The 22,683-nt window shown below is 32.6% G+C and overlaps 1 protein-coding gene across 6 annotated transcripts in view; it reads right to left on the bottom strand.

Annotated features, from left to right (window-relative positions):
- The window catches only part of LOC127731197 (zinc finger CCCH domain-containing protein 10-like), a 130,171-nt gene continuing 107,488 nt past the window's right edge, over nucleotides 1–22,683 (bottom strand). For all 6 annotated transcript variants that reach the window (XM_052240146.1, XM_052240147.1, XM_052240151.1 and 3 more), the window contains 2 exons: nucleotides 20,849–22,070; nucleotides 1–2,303 (listed from right to left, as the gene is read on the bottom strand). In XM_052240146.1, the coding sequence (XP_052096106.1) occupies nucleotides 20,863–21,927 (1,065 nt within the window). In that variant the 5' untranslated portion in view covers nucleotides 21,928–22,070 and the 3' untranslated portion in view covers nucleotides 1–2,303; nucleotides 20,849–20,862. The remainder of the gene's footprint in view (nucleotides 2,304–20,848; nucleotides 22,071–22,683) is intronic.

Here is a 22,683-nt window from a genome sequence, read left to right as displayed (position 1 = left end):
TCTATTAACAATTTTTATTTTATCAAAATATAGAATTTTGATTATACAGAATTTTGGTAGAAAGCCTTTATTACAATGTGCTGGCATCCAAAATACTGTACAAAATCATCGACTGATTGTGGAAATTGTCATCATATCATACCACTGAATAATGAACTAAAAACATGGCAATGAAAATATATTTCTCAATTCAGACATTCAGATGAAATAATAAGATATTCTCTGTCTTTTTATAAACATATTATAGACAGCAATCTTGTAATAATTTAGACTGTTCCAATGTAATAACACTCATATCCATGGAAACATGTTGCATAACTACTCTACATCACAAAATATGATTCATTTACATGACATGTAAAAATATAAACATTTTGTAAGTTTATGGGACCCACATGGCAACATCATTCTCACTTCCCTATCAAACAAATGTAAAATGAATTATCTCTCTTACACCATATACAAACAATTAAACCAACCCTCAAATAGCTTTTTTGTCAGCTTTGTGATTTGTACTTTTTCAAGCATTGTCAAAATAAAATAGCATAACAATAACACGGAGAAACCAAATAAAATTTGTCTTTTGACATGTGTATAGATATAGGAAGATGTGGTATGAGTGCCAATGAGACAACTCTCCATCCAAGTAACAATTTATAAAAGTAAACCATTATAGGTCAAGGTACGGCCTTGCAGTTTACAAAAAATAATTTGTGAGATGAACGTTGCAACAGATTAGTCAATCCAATATATATAAAAAGGTAATACAGTAACAATGGATCAGAAAAACTATCTTCAAATATTACAGTATGGTGGTGTTATACAGCATGCCTTCATTAAGCTACTATAGTGATAGACACTCAACGTCTGCAGTAAAACACTGTATCCAAATACAAGATTTTTATCAGAGTATTCTCAAAAGAGAATAGTTCATTAAAATTTTCAATAATTATCAGTGAAGTATAAAGAAGCATGTTACAGTGGTTCAGTAAGATTCCAAGTTTTATTAAATGCTATTTGAAACAGACTAGTATGCCAAACATGTACTAGAGAGTGGTTTGTGCTGTAAATCTGACAATTTTGTGTATTTTAAATGCAGTAAATATCTTCCTTGTAAATACTGTACTTAATTTGACATTAGTTTTAATGTCTCACAGTTGTACCAGTATATGTATCCTGTAGCAGAGGTTAATTGCATATCATATTAAGATAGACATTCTGTAGTAAGTAAAACGTATGTTTAAAAAAATTAGAAATTTAACTTTTGGCCTTCTGTATAATTTCATGAAAGGATTAAAAAAATCAATTCACTGAAAATATGAAGCTAGTTTTCTTGTGGTACCGGTAAATTTACATGATCAATAATAATCTTTATAAAGATTTATTTCCACTCAAAAACAATAACATGTTTACAAAGTATTCAAACAAAACAATAAATGTATCTACAATGTGAAACTCAGTTTTTGCATGAAACATTATCTTATAAATTCTTAATAAACAACAAAAGAAAATTTAACTATATGTTTTAACTAGAAGTCTCAAACTTTGATCAATAATTCAACAATGAATACAGCATAAAAACAATCTCTCTCTCAATGACCAATTCATGGTGATCAATACCGCCCTTTCTCCACACCTTGTGGGAAAGGCACTCAAGGTTTACTGGAGACACAAGATCTTTCAGTAAAAACTTCCATTGTAAATACACCTGGACCATAAATATGGGATATTGTTTCATACTTCTTAACTGTGGTATCACAAAAATGTATTTTATAGTGTCTGCAAATTATTCTGATAGGGAATAAAAATCATTTGATAAGTTTCTTGCTGGGAATAAGCTATCTATGAGTTGAAATTAGCCAATATATCATAGAAAATATAAGCCTTGTCATTACCTTGTGACTGGATATATAACCAGATTGATACTGAGATTAAACATTTAAAGTCCTGTCAATTTGTGAATCTGTGTATTCTGTAGTTTTGATCGAGTTACATGAGTATCTCCTTATTAAAAGACTTTTTATGTGACACAGACATAAAAACACATGTTAAAAAATAAACTAATAAAATAACTGTAGCAGGCATCAGCAGGAAAATTTAGAACCCTCTAAGTTATTACCTTTAATTTCAAAATTGCAAATTACAATGAAACATCATGTTTTCAACCTTCGATCTTGTGTCCCCAAAGTAAGAGTAGCCTCCCTTTTAATATATAATAGTCTTCTATCCTTCCTCTTGTCCTGTTGTCCCTTTAATCTCATCATTATCTGGACTGTTCACTCTATGGCTTCCATGGTATTCATCTGGAAAAGAGAAATAGTTGACTGAATAAAATGAATTATATATACATACAGATCTATAAGGTACATTGGAACAATGGAACAAACAGGACTTTTTATATACTGTGGATTCATTATTATTCGTTGGATACCAATTTTCGTGGTTTTCGTGGGTACAGGTGAACCACGAATTCAAATGTTCAACGAATAACTAAATTTCTATGGGCTTTGTGTGCAGAGATAGACAAAACCACGAATTCAAATATCCACGAAAATGCAAGTTTTCCTCAATCCATGAAAATTGGTACCCACAAAAATAAATGAATCCACAGTACCTATATTTACAGACCTTTATGCTACAAAGAAGTATTTTCTACATATATATACATAAATACTAGAGATTGTAATACTTGTAAGGTACTGTGGATCCATCTACTGTAAATTCAGAAATTTTTGCGATGTTTTTATTATTGCGAAAAATGCGACAGGGTTATAATCGCAATAATTTAAACTCGCATTTTGAAATTTTTTGTATGAATTAAACAGGATTTTTCTCAATATCGCAAAAATTAAAATCGCATTTTAGTCTAAAATGACAAAATCGCAATAATAAATGCACGCAATAATTTCTGAATTTACAGTACTTTTCATCAGAACCAATTTTCATGGATTGAGGAATAATTGTTTTTTTCATGGATTGAGGAATAATTGTTTTTTCATGGATTGAGGAATAATTGTTTTTTCATGGATTGAGGAATAATTGTTTTTTCATGGATTGAGGAATAATTGTTTTTTCATGGATAAGGATTTCCATGTTTTGACAAAGTCTGAATACAAGTGTTTATAAATATTTGTAATAAATTGAAAATTTTGATTTATTGTTCACCATTACTAATGAAATCCACCAAAAATTGGTATCCCCCCAATAATCCAGTCATTACTCAGCGTCACTGGCTGGTGCCACTTGTGGTGCAGGAACTGCTTACACTTTTGGAACCAGAGTTCATCTTGTTTTTAGTGGGGTTTATGCAGCACAAATGTCAGTTTTGAGTGATTTGTCTTTTTGTTCTTGGTCATGATGTTGCCCATTTTTATTCCACTTCAGAATTTTAATGCCCCCTTTGTTTCTTTTCTTATAATTCTCTTTTTGTAAGATACCAAGATTCATACAGAAGTAGGCTGCCAAAGATGAAAAGAACTTTTTGCCAGGGCATTGTTGTTTACAACTTATGAGTTTGAATATCCATTTGGTATCTTTCTCCTCTCTTTAGTAAAATACCAATCAGAATGATATCATGGCTGAGCTTATTACAGAATAATATCATAAACATCCTGAAGATTAAATGATTCTTGTTGATAGTCTTATTTGGAAAGATAAAATGGAATTTCCTTTACCAGGAAGTGCACAAATTTCTGTTATGAAAACTCCATAATTACAGATATCTTTAATGAGGCCCCTATGGGAGATGATTGGACTTTCAATTTCCTTAATGAAATCAAGAGTTCCAAATTAAGGACATGGCGCGCTGATGCCCTAAACAGTAAGGCTTAATTCTATTTTTCATGGGTCTCTTATGGTCACTGTAAAAAAAAATTGTAAATTAACCCATAAAATATGAATGTGTGCGTCAAACGTCTTGCAGTTTAAAAATATCTAGATTATAAAGTTACATACTAGTAGGTTTGTTATTGGTTTATTACAACATCCTAGCTTAAAACTTAAAATCTCCATCACAGAATCAAAGGAGATGTAGGGTATATGTTAATGAGACAGCAACCCCCAAATGACACAAAGACATCTACAGGTCAACATTAACACCAAGATATTATAAGTAGACTGTCCCTGACTTGGTCACTGAATTTGGACAGGCAAATGATTGTAGTTTTAAGACATCTCAACCCTAACCCAATTTATCTCAATTTGGGGACAAAAAAAGGTCCATAAATGAACATGTAACTCTATTACAATGGTATAATACTAAATAAGAAAAGAACAAGTAAAATTAAACCAATATTGTATCTACACTTTAGTATCAGACATTGTATCTACACTTTAGTATTATCAGACACTGTATCTACATTTTAGTATCAGACATTGTATCTACACTTTAGTATCAGACACTGTATCTATACTTTAGTATCAGACACTGTATCTACACTTTAGTATCAGACACTGTATCTACACTTTAGTATCAGACACTGTATCTACACTTTAGTATCAGACACTGTATCTACACTTTAGTATCAGACACTGTATCTACACTTTAGTATCAGACACTGTATCTACACTTTAGTATCAGACACTGTATCTACACTTTAGTATCAGACACTGTATCTACACTTTAGTATCAGACATTGTATCTACACTTTAGTATCAGACATTGTATCTACACTTAAGTATCAGACAATGTATCTGCACTTTAGTATTAGACACTGTATCTACACTTTAGTATCAGACATTAGTATCAGACAATGTATCTCAGATTGATTGATTGATTGTTGGTGTTTAACGCCATTATTAGCACTATTGTTGTGCTTGCCAGTTTTTATTGTTGGAGGAAGCCACAAGTCCCAGGAGAGAACAAAAGACCTTGTCCAGTAAACTGGCAATCCCGGTCAATTTAGTTGAACACGCCTGCCAAGAGTAGGGTTCAATCTCACAACCTTAGTGTTGACAGGATTGTGATTTATAACTATAGATAATCTTCTTAGACCACTTGGCCACTGAGGCCCCCTGTATCTCCAAGTTAGATCCTAAATGTTTTTTAAAGTTTGTCTGCTCCTGTCTTGAAAAAAAGACCCGGATATTTCCAAATTATGAATCTTTCAAAAAGATTGTTGACAATAAAAAAAATTTACTTATTCCTAAATGTTATTGAAAACTGTAGCCATGGATGCCTTATGACAAAACCCACTATTCAATGAACATTGATCATCTCCCACTATGATCAGAAGTATCTGAATATATATAGCTATGTATACACTCCAACAGACATATCTAAATATATATAGCTATGTATACACTCCAACAGACATATCTAAATATATATAGCTATGTATCATACACTCCAACAGACATATCTAAATATATATAGATAGGTATACACTCCAACAGACATATCTAAATATATATAGCTATGTATACACTCAAACAGACATATCTAAATATAAATAGCTACTAGAACACACCCGCGAAATTGCGGTCATTTAGAGCGTTCTTGAAAGTAATTGTAAACTGTTGTAGGATGAATTTTTGTAAAAGATTTTATGACTGGAGAATTTCAGGAAAGGTATCAAAAGTCATAGGTACTTGGTGACAGGACAATTTTTTTAAGCCCTCCCCTTTTTTTCCGAAGTCCGTTATTTTTTGTTTTCTGTTTTTCTGTATACTATGAACATACATATACTATAAATAAAGTGCATTTGCTATTTACTATCAATTCCAAGTTTACTATCCACGGCGGTCACTGATATATTATATTTGAATTGATAGTAAATAGCAAATTCACTTTATTTATAGTATATGTATGATCATAGTATACAGAAAAACACGAAAATAATTGTCCTGTCCCCAAGTACTTATGAAAATTATGTGTAATTTTAAAACAGTCCTAAACGGAATTAAGTCTTGTATATGACTTAAAAGTCTGTCCAATGACGGAAACAATATCGGATGCCTTTATGTTTGTTTTCCTCCCAAAATAACCCAAATTAAATAATAATAAGCGAGGATGACAAATGCGACTATGCATGGTACTTATAGGACACAGAGACATGATGATTAATTTGTTGTGGAAGGAAGAGAAGCGACACACAAAATGAGGTCTTCTCATTTAATAGTATAGATGTATACACTCAAACAGACATAGCTAAATATATATAGCTATGTATACACTCCAACAGACATATCTAAATATATATAGCTATGTATACACACCAACAGACATATCTAAATATATATAGCTATGTATACACTCCAACAGACATACCTAAATATATATAGCTATGTATACACTCCAACAGACATATCTAAATATATATAGCTATGTATACACACCAACAGACATATCTAAATATATATAGCTATGTATACACTCCAACAGACATACCTAAATATATATAGCTATGTATACACTCCAACAGACATATCTAAATATATATAGCTATGTATACACTCCAACAGACATATCTAAATATATATAGCTATGTATACACACCAACAGACATATCTAAATATATATAGCTATGTATACACTCCAACAGACATACCTAAATATATATAGCTATGTATACACTCCAACAGACATATCTAAATATATATAGCTATGTATACACTCCAACAGACATACCTAAATATATATCGCTATGTATGCACTCCAACAGACATATCTAAATATATATAGCTATGTATACACACCAACAGACATACCTAAATATATATAGCTATGTATACACTCCAACATACATATCTAAATATATATAGCTATGTATACACTCAAACAGACATAGCTAAATATATATAGCTATGTATACACTCCAACAGACATATCTAAATATATATAGCTATGTATACACTCCAACAGACATATCTAAATATATATAGCTATGTATACACTCCAACAGACATATCTAAATATATATAGCTATGTATACACTCCAACAGACATATCTAAATATATATAGCTATGTATACACTCCAACAGACATACCTAAATATATATAGAGCTATGTATACACTCCAACAGACATATCTAAATATATATAGCTATGTATACACTCCAACAGACATACCTAAATATATATAGCTATGTATACACTCCAACAGACATATCTAAATATATATAGCTATGTATGCACTCCATTATAATCTTCTTTACAATCCCAATAAGTTTCCATTATTATGATTATTATGCAACTTAATATCGTTTAAGATTTGTCACAGAAAAATACTTATAGTAAGACTATTACACAGTCTGGATAATGATCGACACAAACAGTCAAACTGACCCAATATACTGTAATGTATTCTAAGTAGTAAAGTATCAATAATTCCCTTTATAAATCTGAATTTTTAACTGAATAGACACATATAGACTTTTATAAAGAAACACTTCAAACTGTAATGATACAAATTTGTTTTTATTATAAGTAATTTAAGAAGTAAGTAGTCTGGTCTATACCAGTTTATACAGTCATTCTGTTTTCTAGGATATTGTTTTACAGGAACTTGTATTGGTAATATTCTTGTATCATATGATAGGTTACCAAAAGTTAAGTTTGGGCATCATGTACTAAGACTTTACATCGTTTGAAGTAAAAAATCTATTAATTATAAAATGATATCATAGTCAAGTTGTAAGATTACATCTAGTCTAATACTTACATTTTCTGACTGATTTTATTCTAAAAGCTTACAAGTTGTGTTTAGCAATGGTGTTTTACAATGTTCTATTTATGGTCAATTGGTAGGACCTAATATTACCACCAAAATGTACCATATCTGGGTATGTTCTCTTTAACCCAAGGACCAAATAAGTCCCAAAATGTACCTACAAACCTTCTCTTTAATCCAATTTTTTAGAATAAAAGGAAATGTTTATCTCATCTATAAATTTATACATCCGTCTCCCTTAGATTCCCATTGGCACCAGGGCAACTTAAAATAATATTTTAATGAAGCTTTAAATCTAAAATAAATTGATAATCACTGCAGCATTGGTATCCTAAGAAGTAGTAATGCCTTTTTAATATGATAAATTACTTCTAACAAAAGTTGCTTTGATATATAAACTAATACTGTAACATGGTAAAATAAAAACAACAGCACTTGGTAACATCACTATTGATGTTTGACTTCACTAAGTCTATGTATGATACAAGTGTGACCAACAAAACTAAGAAGAATTATAGATTTATTGTTCATGTGACTCCTTGATTCGTTATTGTATGACAAGTTTGACTAACAAACTAAGCACTAAAGTTAGGAGCTTTAAATTGTTCATATATTGTCATACTGAAATTAATAAATATATCTACTAATACATACATTTTAAACAAAGAAATAACTTTGAAAGCAGTTTTTAAAGACCTATATAAAGGTGTTTATACAATTGATGCATTTTGTTGTTGTGTTGCTGTCTTATTTACAAATCAATTCCCATTTCCAGTAACACTTTTATTCACTCGAAGTGAATAATTCGACCTCATTGAATCCGTATTCATGTGACCTTCAATATAACCCATTAGCTAGAGATAAGTTACTGGTGTATTAGTCATGTTCAGCCATTAAAAGGAAAAGGATGTCAACATTGAAAGTGAAACAAAGGTGAACCATTTCGTTGACTGATTCGATCCACAAAAAAATCATTCTTATACAGGTAAAAAAAATGATTATCTTATTTTTTTAACCTATAACATGAAATCAAACACACCTAGAAAAGTCCAATTGCATGAGGCCGCCATCTATTCATATTTATGTTTATGTTTATATTGGGTTATGTGACCGTTGGCAGTCTTCGGAGGTCATCTCTATGGTTCATTAGATGGCGTCTAGACTAAAATACACATGAAATGCTGATATATATTATCTGGTTCATGCATTGTTAATTGTTTATTTCAGACTTATTGTAATTTGGATATACATTTTAGTATGTTATAGATCAAATATGAGAATTTGAGTAAAATCAGTGAACATGAATTTGACAGCTAATGCCACTTTAAGGGTTCCATTAGAGTTAAATAATTACTATCAAAAATTGGGAGTTTTAGAAATTGATGTTCTTCTGTATTTACATTATCATATTTTGAAGGGACAATTGAGGTTAGCAACATTTAACTTCTGTCCTCGATATATACCGGTATGTTGCACAGTCTCAGCATCTTTAATGATGATGTCTGGACCAATCAGAACATCCAAAACAATGAAGTTCCCCTTCGTAGATGATTTCTGTACCAATAAGATCATCCCCAGACAAAAAAGTTCCCCTTCATAGATGATGTCTCGACCGATAAGGGAAGTTCCTATATATCTCAGGACCAACCAGAACATCCAAAAACAGTGAGGTTCCCATATGTCTGGACCAATCAGAACATCCAAAACATTGAAGCTCCCATATGTCTGGACCAATCAGAACATCCAAAACATTGAAGCTCCCATATGTCTGGACCAATCAGAACATCCAAAACATTGAAGTCCCATAATGTGACACAATTTCTAAATTGGTCCATTAATTTGAAAACTGCCTAAGATCAGTTTTATTTCTAAGTAATAATTTGAATATAAATTTTCTATTCTACAAGGAACATATTATACAATTTTAACATTAATATTTTCTAATCTTAATTGCAGCTTTTGCCTTAAATTCCTCTTACTTTATCATTAAGTTGTTTTATCACAGGGTCTTGAAGGCTAAAAATATAATAAAATCACACTACACATAGAATTACTGTTATAACAATCTATTAATTACTGGTCATAAAAGGTTGGAAACAGTACAAAATAGTTCACTTCCAATCAATAAACAAATAACCTGATTAGAACTAATTAGAAAACATAGCACTGACTACAGGGCATCGCCTGATTGTAGTTAATTATAAAACACCTGCGTTAATATCCTACCAAGATAGCCATACATAATTAACTCAAAATCAGGTAAATCAAATCCCATCAAACTTTGATCAATTACAGTTATATATGATGCGTCATGCAGTATTTAAGATTTTCTTTGTAAATTACAGCAAAACTAATCATGACAGGTAGAATACAGCATATTAATTCCAACACGACATACTCTGCATTATTATGATATATTTGGTTAGTTTTCTACAAAAGGAAAAGTAATCCAATCGTAATTGACTGGCTTCCTTGATCTAATCAACACGGGACTTTTTTTCTTATTAATTATATCACTGTGGAATTGTTAGAGGTTTTTATTTCATTTTTCTTTAACAAGTCATTAATTTTGATTCCTTAAAGGCCTGACTTTGTCTTATATCTATTACAAGGACTCTTGACTTTGTCTTATATCTATTACAAGTAGTCTGACCAAATATATATAATTACAATGTAACCAGCTGAAATATACATGATCTGTATGTGGTAGGAAAATATTAAAAACAAATGGTTAGGAGCTGTAGAAACTAGAAAAAAAGCAAGGCTCACCGATTTTTCCTCCTGTGTGTTCTTATCAGCAAGTACAAATTAATTTGATATTTTCCATCAATTTATGTTTTTCTAATCCTGGAACTTAACATTGACCTTAATGTTTGGTTTTTAAATTTCCCAGAGGACACCACAATGAACTGTGATGTAAACAGTAATTTGAATGTAGCCGTTCATTCCAAACAGAAGTAAGATACCAGGAGACTATATACCTATAGTATACATATTTCTCTTTGGTTTGTCTGTACACATGTTGTATAGTACAATAATTTATTGCAGGATAAGAAATTACAAATAAGAAGCATACCTGCCAACTTTTCCAAATTTCAATGGGCACAAGAAGACCTTATGCATTCCTTCACGTCATCAGCGTATTTATATGGCAAGCCGTTTTACGATTTACTCTAACTTCAAGATAGCTAATAAACTTTATAAGATATCTCATATAGTTTATAAGATATCTCATATAGTTTATAAGATATCTTATAAAGTTTATGAGATATCTTATAAAGTTTATAAGATATCTTATAAAGTTTATAAGATATCTCATATAATTTATAAGATATCTCATATAGTTTTCTTTAAAAGGTATCTTATAAACTATGAGATATCTTATAAACCTATATTAGATATCTTATAAACCTATATTAGATATCTTATATAAAAAAATATTTATAAGATATCTTGTTTACTTTATAAGATAACTTTAGAAGATATCTTATAAAGTATATAAGATATCTTATATAAAAAATATTTATAAGATATCTAATAAACTTTATAAGATATTTTATATACTTTATAAGATATCTTATAAAGTATATAAGATATCTAATAAAGTATATAGTATCTTATCAAGTTTATAAGATATCTTATATATTATATAAGATATCTAGATTATATAAGATAACTAGATTATATAAGATATCTTATATATTATATAAGATATCTTGAAGTTAGAATAAATAGTAAAATGGCTTGCCATATATTTAATTATAACACCTATGATTTTGAATGAGTATACATGTGTTCAAATGTATTTATGACTCCTCTGAATGCCTTTTTGAAAGTATTTAGTCTAAATAATTGAGTTTTATAAGGATCTAGTCAACACCCCTCATGGGATCATCCCCAATAAAGCAGAAAAGTTGGCAGGTCTGAAGAAGCAAGTAGTGTGTCTATCAAAAATATGTTGCATGTCATAAATCTGAGAAATTGGAATAAACTGATACAAGACAATCATTCAAAGGTCACTTTTACTCAATTCATTTATTCTTTAAAAAAATAAAAAAATAGACATAAAATTTCATGAGAATGTTGCTATTTGCTTAATTTTTTTATAAATTTCACCAACACACAATGTTTAGTAATATCTATTTAAAAATGTTGACAAATTTATACATTTTTTCTGCCTTGCTGTTCAATAAAAATCATGGATGTGTTAGCAATATTGTGGCTTCATGCATTCTTTGAAATATATTTCTGACATGAACTTTTTCTTCTGTACACAAAGCAGTGAATAAGAGGTAAAAAATCCCAAAATCAAGTTTTCTAAGATTGTCCAGAAGTGAAAGTTAAATAAAGTCAAGTTTCATTTTATTTATCAAATTTGAAGTCAATCATATTCACAAGTCATCTTCAAGTACATTTTTATTTCATTTCATAAATTTTTAATCAATCATATTCACAAGTCATCTTTAGGTATATATACAAGTTTTATAACTGAAGTAAAGCAAAATTTAATTATACTTGCCTACAGTTTAATGATGATTTAAATGTTCATTTATCACATAAATCATAACATTTCATTGAAGGATAATTACATATTAACTACACATCATCTTTGGAATTGAGTTCTTCAAGTGCTATAACAATCTTGTTTGTTACTGACTAAATTGTGATGAACTAGATAATATAAACTTTAACATTTAATAAATACTTTTTGTTAAGTTTTTTTACATTTCTATCATATAATCTGTGAATGTTGAACATGCATTGAACAAAATATAAAATTTCAAGAAATGTTGCATACATGTTAATGCTACAAATTTTCAAATTATCCAATATCAATTGTTTATAAGCATTTAGATTTCAATATAAATTAACATGTATGTACTCTAATAAAATTCTCAGTTACATGCAGTAACAACATTCTGAAAAGCTGAAAACCAAAGCTGTGTAATACATTGCACATACTGAAAGGTCTGAACGGACTAACTAATTATATCTGAAAAATGTGTTGACAATCTTTGAGTTTCAGGACTTGCTCCATGCATCAAGAAAATTAAATGTATGTCAACCAACGAAAGAGATATCAAGGTCAGGTAACTCCTCAACCAGACAATATACATCTTCTAAAGTTGTTTCTATGAAACAAATATGGTTGATCTTTATATATTCCTATAGGAGCTAATCACTAAACCTTCTTATTACTAAAACATGCAAAGAACTATAGACCAAATATAGTTGACCTATTAAGTATTAAAATCAAAGCTGTCACAGCAGTCATACTGGCCTACATACTAAAAGAAAACTAAGATTTATCAACTTGAACCCCACAATAAACTGGTAGTGAATTCAAGTACTCCAAGGGTCAAGTAGTCTCTGCTCCACTAGGGGAACACAAGTACTCCAAGGGTTCAGTAGTTTCTGCTCCACTAGGGGAACACAAGTACTCCAAGGGTTAAGAAGTCTCTGCTCCACTAGGGGAACACAAGTACTCCAAGGGTTAAGTAGTCTATGCTCCACTTGTGGAACTCAAGTACTCCAAGGGTTCAGTAGTTTCTGCTCCACTAGGGGAACACAAGTACTCCAAAGGTTAAGTAGTCTCTGCTCCACTAGGGGAACTCAAGTACTCAAAGGGTTAAGTAGTCTCTGCTCCACTAGGGGAACACAAGTACTCCAAGGGTAAAGTAGTTTCTGCTCCACTAGGGGAACACAAGTACTCCAAGGGTTAAGTAGTCTCTGCTCCACTAGGGGAACACAAGTACTCCAAGGGTTAAGTAGTCTCTGCTCCACTTGTGGAACTCAAGTTCTCCAAGGGTTCAGTAGTTTCTGCTCCACTAGGGGAACACAAGTACTCCAAGGGTTAAGTAGTCTCTGCTCCACTTGTGGAACTCAAGTACTCCAAGGGTTCAGTAGTTTCTGCTCCACTAGGGGAACACAAGTACTCCAAGGGTTAAGAAGTCTCTGCTCCACCAGGGGAACACAAGTACTCCAAGGGATTTAGTAGTCTCTGCTCCACTTGTGGAACTCAAGTACTCCAAGGGTTCAGTAGTTTCTGATCCACTAGGGGAACACAAGTTAAGAAGTCTCTGCTCCACTAGGGGAACACAAGTACTCCAAGGGTTAAGTAGTCTCTGCTCCACTTGTGGAACTCAAGTACTCCAAGGGTTCAGTAGTTTCTGCTCCACTAGGGGAACACAAGTACTCCAAGGGTTAAGTAGTCTCTGCTCCACTTGTGGAACTCAAGTACTCCAAGAGTTAAGTAGTCTCTGCTCCACTAGGAGAACTCAAGTACTCCAAGGGTTAAGTAGTCTCTGCTCCACTAGGGGAACTCAAGTACTCCAAGGGTTAAGTAGTCTCTGCGCCACTAGGGGAACTCAAGTACTCCGAGGGTTAAGTAGTTTCTGCTCCACGAGGGGAACACAAGTACTCCAAGGGTTAAGTAGTTTCTGCTCCACTAGGGGAACTCAAGTACTCCAAGGGTTAAGTAGTCTCTGCTCCACTAGGGGAACTCAAGTACTCCAAGGGTTAAGTAGTCTCTGCTCCACTAGGGGAACTCAAGTACTCCATGGGTTAAGTAGTTTCTGCTCCACTAGGGGAACTCAAGTACTCCAAGGGTTAAGTAGTCTCTGCTCCACTAGGGGAACTCAAGTACTCCATGGGTTAAGTAGTTTCTGCTCCACTAGGGGCACCCACTGTGTTGATGATATAAACATCTGTAGATCTTTGATTAGCAGTAAGAGTTGATGTAATGGCCTCAGAATCTCAAACTTGTAAAAAGAAATTAAAGACACCTGTAATCAGAAGTTGCCATAGATCCCTACTGCTGATTTATCATTAAACAGTATTGTTACAAGATCAAATTTTCAATGTCTTGAAAGAAATTATTGCATCTAAAAAGACATCAGACTGACATCTATGACAATAAATTTCTTATTGTCCTTAACTGTCAATCATTCATTAACATATAATATATTCTTTTTTTCACAAAAAAAGTTTTCACATTAGGGTATCCTTAATAGAAGGGCATTTGTTAGACTTTAGGTTAGATTAACAAACAAAAAATAAATCAATAGGACATTAATCAAAATGTTAATTTAAGTCTACTATGATTTAAGCAATGAAGATTTCAGAGTTACCTGATACAATATTAAGTCCAACCTTACTATATTTCAAGGTAGAGAAGGTATATGGTGTATCTAATATTCATGACACAGAATTCACAACACACTTAGCAAAGGCAAAGGATTATGGTCCTTGTTTTACAGTTCTTCATCTCAAGGCAAGGGCAACACTTAATGCCCCCTTTGCTTAGCGGCGGGAGCATAAAAAGTCAAATTTACAATTGTAGGCCCATGCAATTATAAATGCAATCCAAATTGACTCCAAAGCAAACTTAAGATGTCATCCAAAAACCATTGGTCTTTGGAAAGACAGCCAGATAGTAGGTGACTTTTTACAGACTACTACTTAATTCATCAGATTACAACTCCCTCTTTTTGGTTGAAAATATTTCCATGCCAACAAATTGTGAAAGTATAAACAGTTACAATGTAATTTTATTACAGCTATTTCTTAAGGTTGTGTAAGTGTATCAATGTCTAAAATATCATTATACAATTGATATATAGTTCATCTCAGACTTTAACTTAATATTCTATATTATTATAATCAAATGTGCTCCATTATTTCATATAAAAGAAGTATAATCATCAAACAGACCCACGATTTATTGCGTATTTTCTCGTTATGTTGCCCCTCCATACACTTACCCATATGTTTACACTTATATTTTTTACTTTGCAACTTTGTTTCAACATAAGTATCACATAAACTATGTTTAAAAGGCTATAATATGTTCAATATATTTATAAACCATACCTTCTAGTACTTAGTGTAACATATTCATTGAACATAAAGTATTATTTATACTTGGAATTTTCATCCATTATGGGATTAGTTCAACTAGTTTCACCATATCAAATTATTCAAAGAAATGTGTATGTGCTAACAACATAAATTTTAATGAAATACTAAAAAAATGTGAAAAACCTGTGTAAATTAATTCTTGTTTGTCCTTTGAAAGCACTTAAAAGTTTGTAAAGGGTTCTGCTGAACCCTGTGTCTTGCCTGCAATTGCTGCTGTCAGTGTAATGTTGACTTAAAAAGTGAGTCCATTTTTCAGTCAAATACAGAATTTTTAAAAAATTCAAACTTTTACTTTAGATGCTTGAAAATTAGCTTCTGTCGAAGTTGCTTAACAATCCATAAAAGCTTACAAATTTATCATGGGAAAAAAGTTTAATCCCAAATTGCTAAATGTTAACTGTAGAAAAACTAATTCATCTATCAGAGAAGTTTGTTTTAAACATTATCTCTTAATCATAAAAAAGCTTCTGCCAAAGTTTCATAAAATTCTATGAAGGTTTGATAAAGTAACCCCAAACTGAATCTATTTGTTAAATGTAAAAAAAAAACTAAGTCCATTTATCAGTTAAATACGGAAAAATGAAAATAAAATAAAATATTTTCAAAATTTTGCTCTGAATACTGTATTTTGGTCATAACTAAGCTTCTGTCCAAATTTCCTAAAATTCCATTCAGATTTGACAAAGTTAATGATGACTGAAAAACTTAAACCTCAGACTGTTAATCTACTTGTTTATTAAGTGTAAAAAAAAAACTAATAAAATTGAGAATGGAAATGGGGAATGTGTCAAAGAGACAACAACCCGACCATAGAACAGACAACAGCAGAAGGTCACCAACAGGTCTTCAATGCAGCGAGAAATTCCCGCACCTGGAGGCGTCCTTCAGCTGGCCCCTAAACAAATATATATACTAGTTCAGTGATAATGAACGCCATACTAAACTCCAAATTGTACACAAGAAACTAAAATTAAAAATAATACAAGACTAACAAAGGCTAGAGGCTCCTGACTTGGGACAGGCGCAAAAATGCGTCGGGGTTAAACATGTTTATGAGATCTCAACCCTCCCCCTATACCTCTAGCCAATGTAGAAAAGTAAACGCATAACAATACGCACATTAAAATTCAGTTCAAGAGAAGTCCGAGTCTGATGTCAGAAGATGCAACCAAAGAAAATAAACAAAATGACAATAATACATAAATAACAACAGACTACTAGCAGTTAACTGACATGCCAGCTCCAGACTTCAATTAAACTGATTGAAAGATTATGTCTTCATCATATGAATATCAGGCACAATCCTTCCCGTTAGGGGTTTAGTATCATACCATCATAACATATATGAGAAGAACATAACCTGTGTCATGCCAACAACTGGTTTTTAAATAAATGTCCATTTATCGGTTAAATACGGAAAAATGGAAATGAATATATTCAAAAGTTTGCTCTGAATACTGTATTTTGGTCATGAACAAGCTTCTTTCCAAATTTCCATGTAGGTACAGACTGAACCTAAATGTTGACGCAGCCGACGACAGAATCAAGGATTGCTATGTCTGGCTCAACATAAACCCACTGCAATTAATTTACAGTAAAAATATAAATATCAGATGGATAATCTGAAAAAAAAAAAAACACCTTAATTCTTGGTCTAATTGTATGTATAAAATTGAGAATGGAAATGGGGAATGCGTCAAAGAGACAACAACCCAACCAAAGAGCAGAAAACAGCCCAAGGCCACCAATGGGTCTTCAACACAGTGAGAAAATCCCGCACCTGGAGGCGGGCTTCAGCTGGCCCCTGAACAATAATGTATACAAGTTCAGCGAAAATGGACATCACACTAAAACTCAGAAACATATAAATGAACCAAAATTAATAGTTATATGTGTGTGTTAAATAGGGCCTAATTAAATACCAAAGGTGAAATGACATCAAATGACTTTTGCTTTCCACTGATAGGTATTTATACTAAAACTGGAGGTGATTTTTAAAAAAATTGTGCAGAATTTATCTCTGTTTCAAATAAAAAACTACTTGACATGAGTAAAGTTTTATTCTGTCCAGAACTACAGTTAAAATTTCACATAACATTTCATTGCAAATAAGATAATAACCATCACCGGAAGTAGACCAATCAAATTTTCACCACTTTTTTCCCTGTTTTCAAGCTTTAGTAACCATATCAATCTCGTTCCAAAATATTTTATAGAAACACCAAATAAAAAAATAATGGTGCTTTGAAACACCCAAGATATATGTTAATGACTCATAATTTTTTTATTGCAATGAAATGTAAGATTAAATTTCTACAACTGTCAAATTCAAGGGAATATTTTTTTTTCGACTCTTTTTCGTATGAAAGCGGATGTGACGTACTATGATTTGGTGGTATTACACCTTTAGTTGACCGACTGACCTTATCATGTAACTTAAACCTTGATCACTTATCCATGAAATGAAGTCGAGGTAAGGTGAACCCTATCCAGTGGACATGTAGAGGTTGCAAGGAACCCATATAGTCGCATATACCAAATATAGTTATCCTATTACTCATAATAAGTGAGAAATTCACATGACAAAAAAACTACAATTTTTTTTCAAGCAGTTGCTGAACCGTGGAAATGAGGTCAAGGACAAAGGACATATGACAGACGGAAACTTCGTAACATAAGGTATCTGCATACAAGGTATGAAGCATCCAGGTCTGCTACCTTCTGAAATACAAAGCTTAATACAGATAGTTTATGCTGCCACCTGAGAGTAATCTCTATGTCTTGCATAAGTCAACTTTTGTCGCAGGCAAGACAAAAACTATACACTTTTTATAAGCAGTCACTAAACAATGAAATTGAGGTTAAGGACAATGGACATATGACAGAGAGAAACTTGGTATACAAGGTATGAGGTATCCAGGTCTTCTACCTAATATATAAGTATATCTTAGCTTTAAACAAATAGTTAATGCTGTTTCCGCCACCGTATTAGCATCCCTATGTCTTGCATTCAGCAATTTTTGTTGCAGACGAGACAAAAACAGTAGATACATAATTAAGATTCACCATTCTGCCTGATCTGAAAGGCTTGATGGATAACTGTCTCATTTTTAATATATAAAATATATTTAGAATTAGGGAAAAAACCTCGGTCATCAGAGGTGATCCAGGGTTCAATGAAAAGGGGTGAAGGATGTGGATAATTGTGCATAATGGTAGAAATTGCATGATCTTATGCAAAAAAGAATAAACTGTTATCACAGAGATATGTCTCGCTTTTTTTTAATTTTGATTATGCAAATGTTGAAATTAAAATGGCAATACTTAACAAGTTAGGCTAATATTCAAAGTCGTTGAACCATGACTGAGGTACATGGCTAAACCATCTCCATGTAAATGAGATGCGCCAATGCTAATACAACTTCATACCAAATATCATTGACTTATTATAAGTTGTTCCCTTTAAACAAACCTAAACACAAACATTAACTTGTAAACTATGTAAAAGTTTCAAAGTCAATGAACCATGAAGAGGGGGTGGAGCTATATAAACTCCATGGAGACGATACTTACAAATGCCAATAAATTTGCATACAAAATATCACTGACTTAACATTAGCAGTTCATCTTAAACTGATCTTATCACAAACTAATACATGTAAACTAAGCAAAAGTTTCAAAGTCAATAGGCCATGACTGAGGGGATGGGCCAAATATTCTCCATGCTAATGCTAACATTGGCCTACCACTAATGGTTCCACTTCAACTGACCTAATCACAAACTAATACATGTTAACTAAGCAAAATTTTCAAAGACAATAGACCATGACTAAGGGGGCTGAGCCAAATAATCTCCATGGAAATGAGATATGCCAATGCTTATACAACTGCATACCAAATATCATTGACCAACCACTAATGGTTCCTCATAAACTGACCTAATCACAAACTAATACATGTAAAATAAGCAAAAGTTTCAAAGTCAATAGACCATGACTGAGGGGGCAGGGCCAAATAATCTCCATGAAAATGAGATGTGCCAATGCTAATACAACTGTATACCAAATATGATTGACCTACAACTTGTGGTTCACCACAAACTAATACATTGCTGATGCTACCGTCGTCACCGATGCCGGAAACAGCATACCTATGTCTCGCTTTTTGACTCAGTCAAGCGAGACAAAAATGGAGAATGTGTCCATGGGACACAGATGCCATAGACACAGATGATGCCCCCGCTTGCATATAATGTTTTAATGGGACATAAATCAAGAACAGTAAAAATGACACAACCCAAATTCGAACTTGATCTGTGTTTTGTGGCAATAAGCATTGTGTATAAGTTTCAGAACATTTGTTTAAGGCAAACTAAAGTTAGACCTATAATGGTTTACTTTTATAAATTGTGACTTGGATGGAGAGTTGTATCACTGGCACTCATACCACATCTTCTTATATCTAATTAGAGAACGGAAACCAATTTTGGGATGTGCGGATGGATGGACAAGGGTAACACTTAATGCCCCCTCTGCTGTGGCAGGGGCATAAAAATTTTCAATTTCTATCAAAACTTGCACCCCCTACACCCCACCTAAATCTGCTACTGTGGATTCATTTATTTTCGTGGGTATCAATTTTCGTGGATTGAGGAACACTTGCATTTTCGTGGATATTTGATTTCGTGGTTTTGCCAATCTCTGCATACAAAGCCAAATTAACATTTGTAATTCGTTGAACATTTGAATTCGTGGTTCACCTGTACCCACGAAACCCACGAAAATTGGTATCCAATGAATAATAATGAATCCACAGTATTGGTTATTTAGAAACATATTTTATGAATAAAAAAATCTTTTTAAATTTCATCTATTTTTGTGTGTGGTTGGATTATCTACTGTCACACCCCAAAACACCCCACATTAACTAAACACATGTTTTTGATTAAACAAAAATACCTATACTAATCAATACATTCCTGTGAAGAACCTAAGCATTAGATGTATTCACTGTGACCAAAACAAATAAAGCATAACTGTTTACAATGCTGCTAATTTAACATAAACAAATTAACTATTTGGCAAACATCCATGCTTTTTTTAACACAGCATTAGTGAGATTATTTTTTCTGTTAACCAGATTAGCTATTTCTTTTTCATGACACCCTCATTCTTTTTAGTAGATTTGTTTGACATTAACTCACTGGTATTTTTAATGGAAGCAAATAACTAACATGATAAAGTAAGAGTATACTTACCAAAGACTGACTGTTCAGGAAGTTAATGGACCCAGACTGTTAGGGATGCCTTTGGACCTCATTCCCTGGGATACTATTGGGTAGGACACTAGCCCAGCTCCACCTTGATGCATGGACACTGCTGACATGGACATGTTGTTCTGTGGAAGAGAGACCGGAACATTCAGAGATAAATTTCCAGGACCATTTGCCATTTCCCTCGCTAATCGCTGCTGCAATGCATGCTGGTTAACTAATTCACTATTAAGTGCTATTTGCTGCGCTAAACTAGTTGCTAGATGATTTAGGGACTGGGGTGGTTGTGCAGCCACTCCATTTACGGCTTGTTGAACATTTGGTCGGCTTACTCTATAACGTGCATTTTGTTCTAGTAATACTTCATTGGTTGCAGTTAAGTCTGCAACTTGTTTTTTGAGTTCCTCCACTTTTCTGCGTAACATCCCATTCTCTTCTTCAAGCAACTGATAACTATAAGGACGGGCAGGTATAGGATACCTTGTTTCAAATCCATTATATCCGTCAAAGTCTCTATCTGTTCGCCTCCGCTTACCTGAAAATCCCTCATACCCTTCATACCGATCAGATTCGTCATAAGGGTCATACATCTTATTATTTCTTTGTTCGTGACGTTTCTCTCTCTCATAATCCTCAAGACTAACATGCCTATATTTACATTTATTTCCCCTTTTGCAATTTCCTTTTAAATTGTCTTTGCATATTGGAACTTCACCTCGTAAAAGTGGAATGTCAACATTTGGTGGTGCTCCCATGCCGAGAGCTGCAGCCTGTTGCAATCGTACAGGCAACTGTCCGGTTTGTTTAAAATGTTCCTCTTCCTCACGTGTAATGTGAAGAAATTTACAATTTTGTCTTCGACAACCAGTATTTTGATAGTCATGACATATTGTAATGTCTTGTTTTCTACCTAAATTGCGAGCTTCATCGGGATTAGGATGCCTGTATTTACACCTTCTTCCACGCTTGCAAACATTGCGCAAATAATCCCGACAAATGTCATCTTGATCCTTACCATTTAAATATCTTGAGCTGTCCTCGCTTGTATCACTATTTTCTGACATAATTATAAGTTAGTAAAGTTTTAAAAAACACAGATAAGAAATATTCCAAAGTTAAGAGAAAGTTCAATGTCAATAAACAGATGAATATTTTGCTATATCAGAGCTCGGACTGCTGGCTTCATCACTGCATCCTCTGTTTGAATCTGCAAGTAAAACAGATAAGTGTGATGTACGCCGGTCCCAATAGAAGCAATGCTGCGCAAATGCAATAAATGTACGCAATGCATAATATAAAACTAGACTGCCAGAAAATGATGAAACATAACTATATTGTATAATAACTATATTGTATAAGTTGTACATGTATTTATAATAAAACTTAATGTGAATTCATTTGTAGAATACTAATTGTATGGATTGCATGGGTGAAGATAATACTCTCTGTTACTCTCAATCATTCATCACTATATTCTTATTTTTGGTAACTAAGATAACAGCACAAATTTGATATTCTCAAAGAACAGCATCTTTTTCTTAAATCCCCCCCAAAAAGTACTCATCAAATTAAATGAGAAAAATGGAGAATGTGTCCCGATGGACACAGATGATGCCCCCGCTTGCATACAACATTATAAAGGGACATAACTCAAAAACAATAAAAGTGACGCTACCCAAATTTGTACTTGATCTGAGTTTTGTGGTAATAAGTATTGTGTAAAGGTTTCATAATGTTTGGTTGGGACAAACTTAAGTTACTGAACAGAACTAAAAATTTTGCAATTTTTCGATTTATAAAGGGGCATAACTCTATAATGA

The sequence above is a fragment of the Mytilus californianus genome, unplaced genomic scaffold (assembly GCF_021869535.1).
Source record: "Mytilus californianus isolate M0D057914Y unplaced genomic scaffold, xbMytCali1.0.p SCAF_2, whole genome shotgun sequence".
Classification (NCBI taxonomy): Eukaryota; Metazoa; Mollusca; class Bivalvia; order Mytilida; family Mytilidae; genus Mytilus; species Mytilus californianus.
Note: the sequence above shows the minus strand (reverse complement) of the source record. Positions and strands in the feature narration are given on the sequence as shown.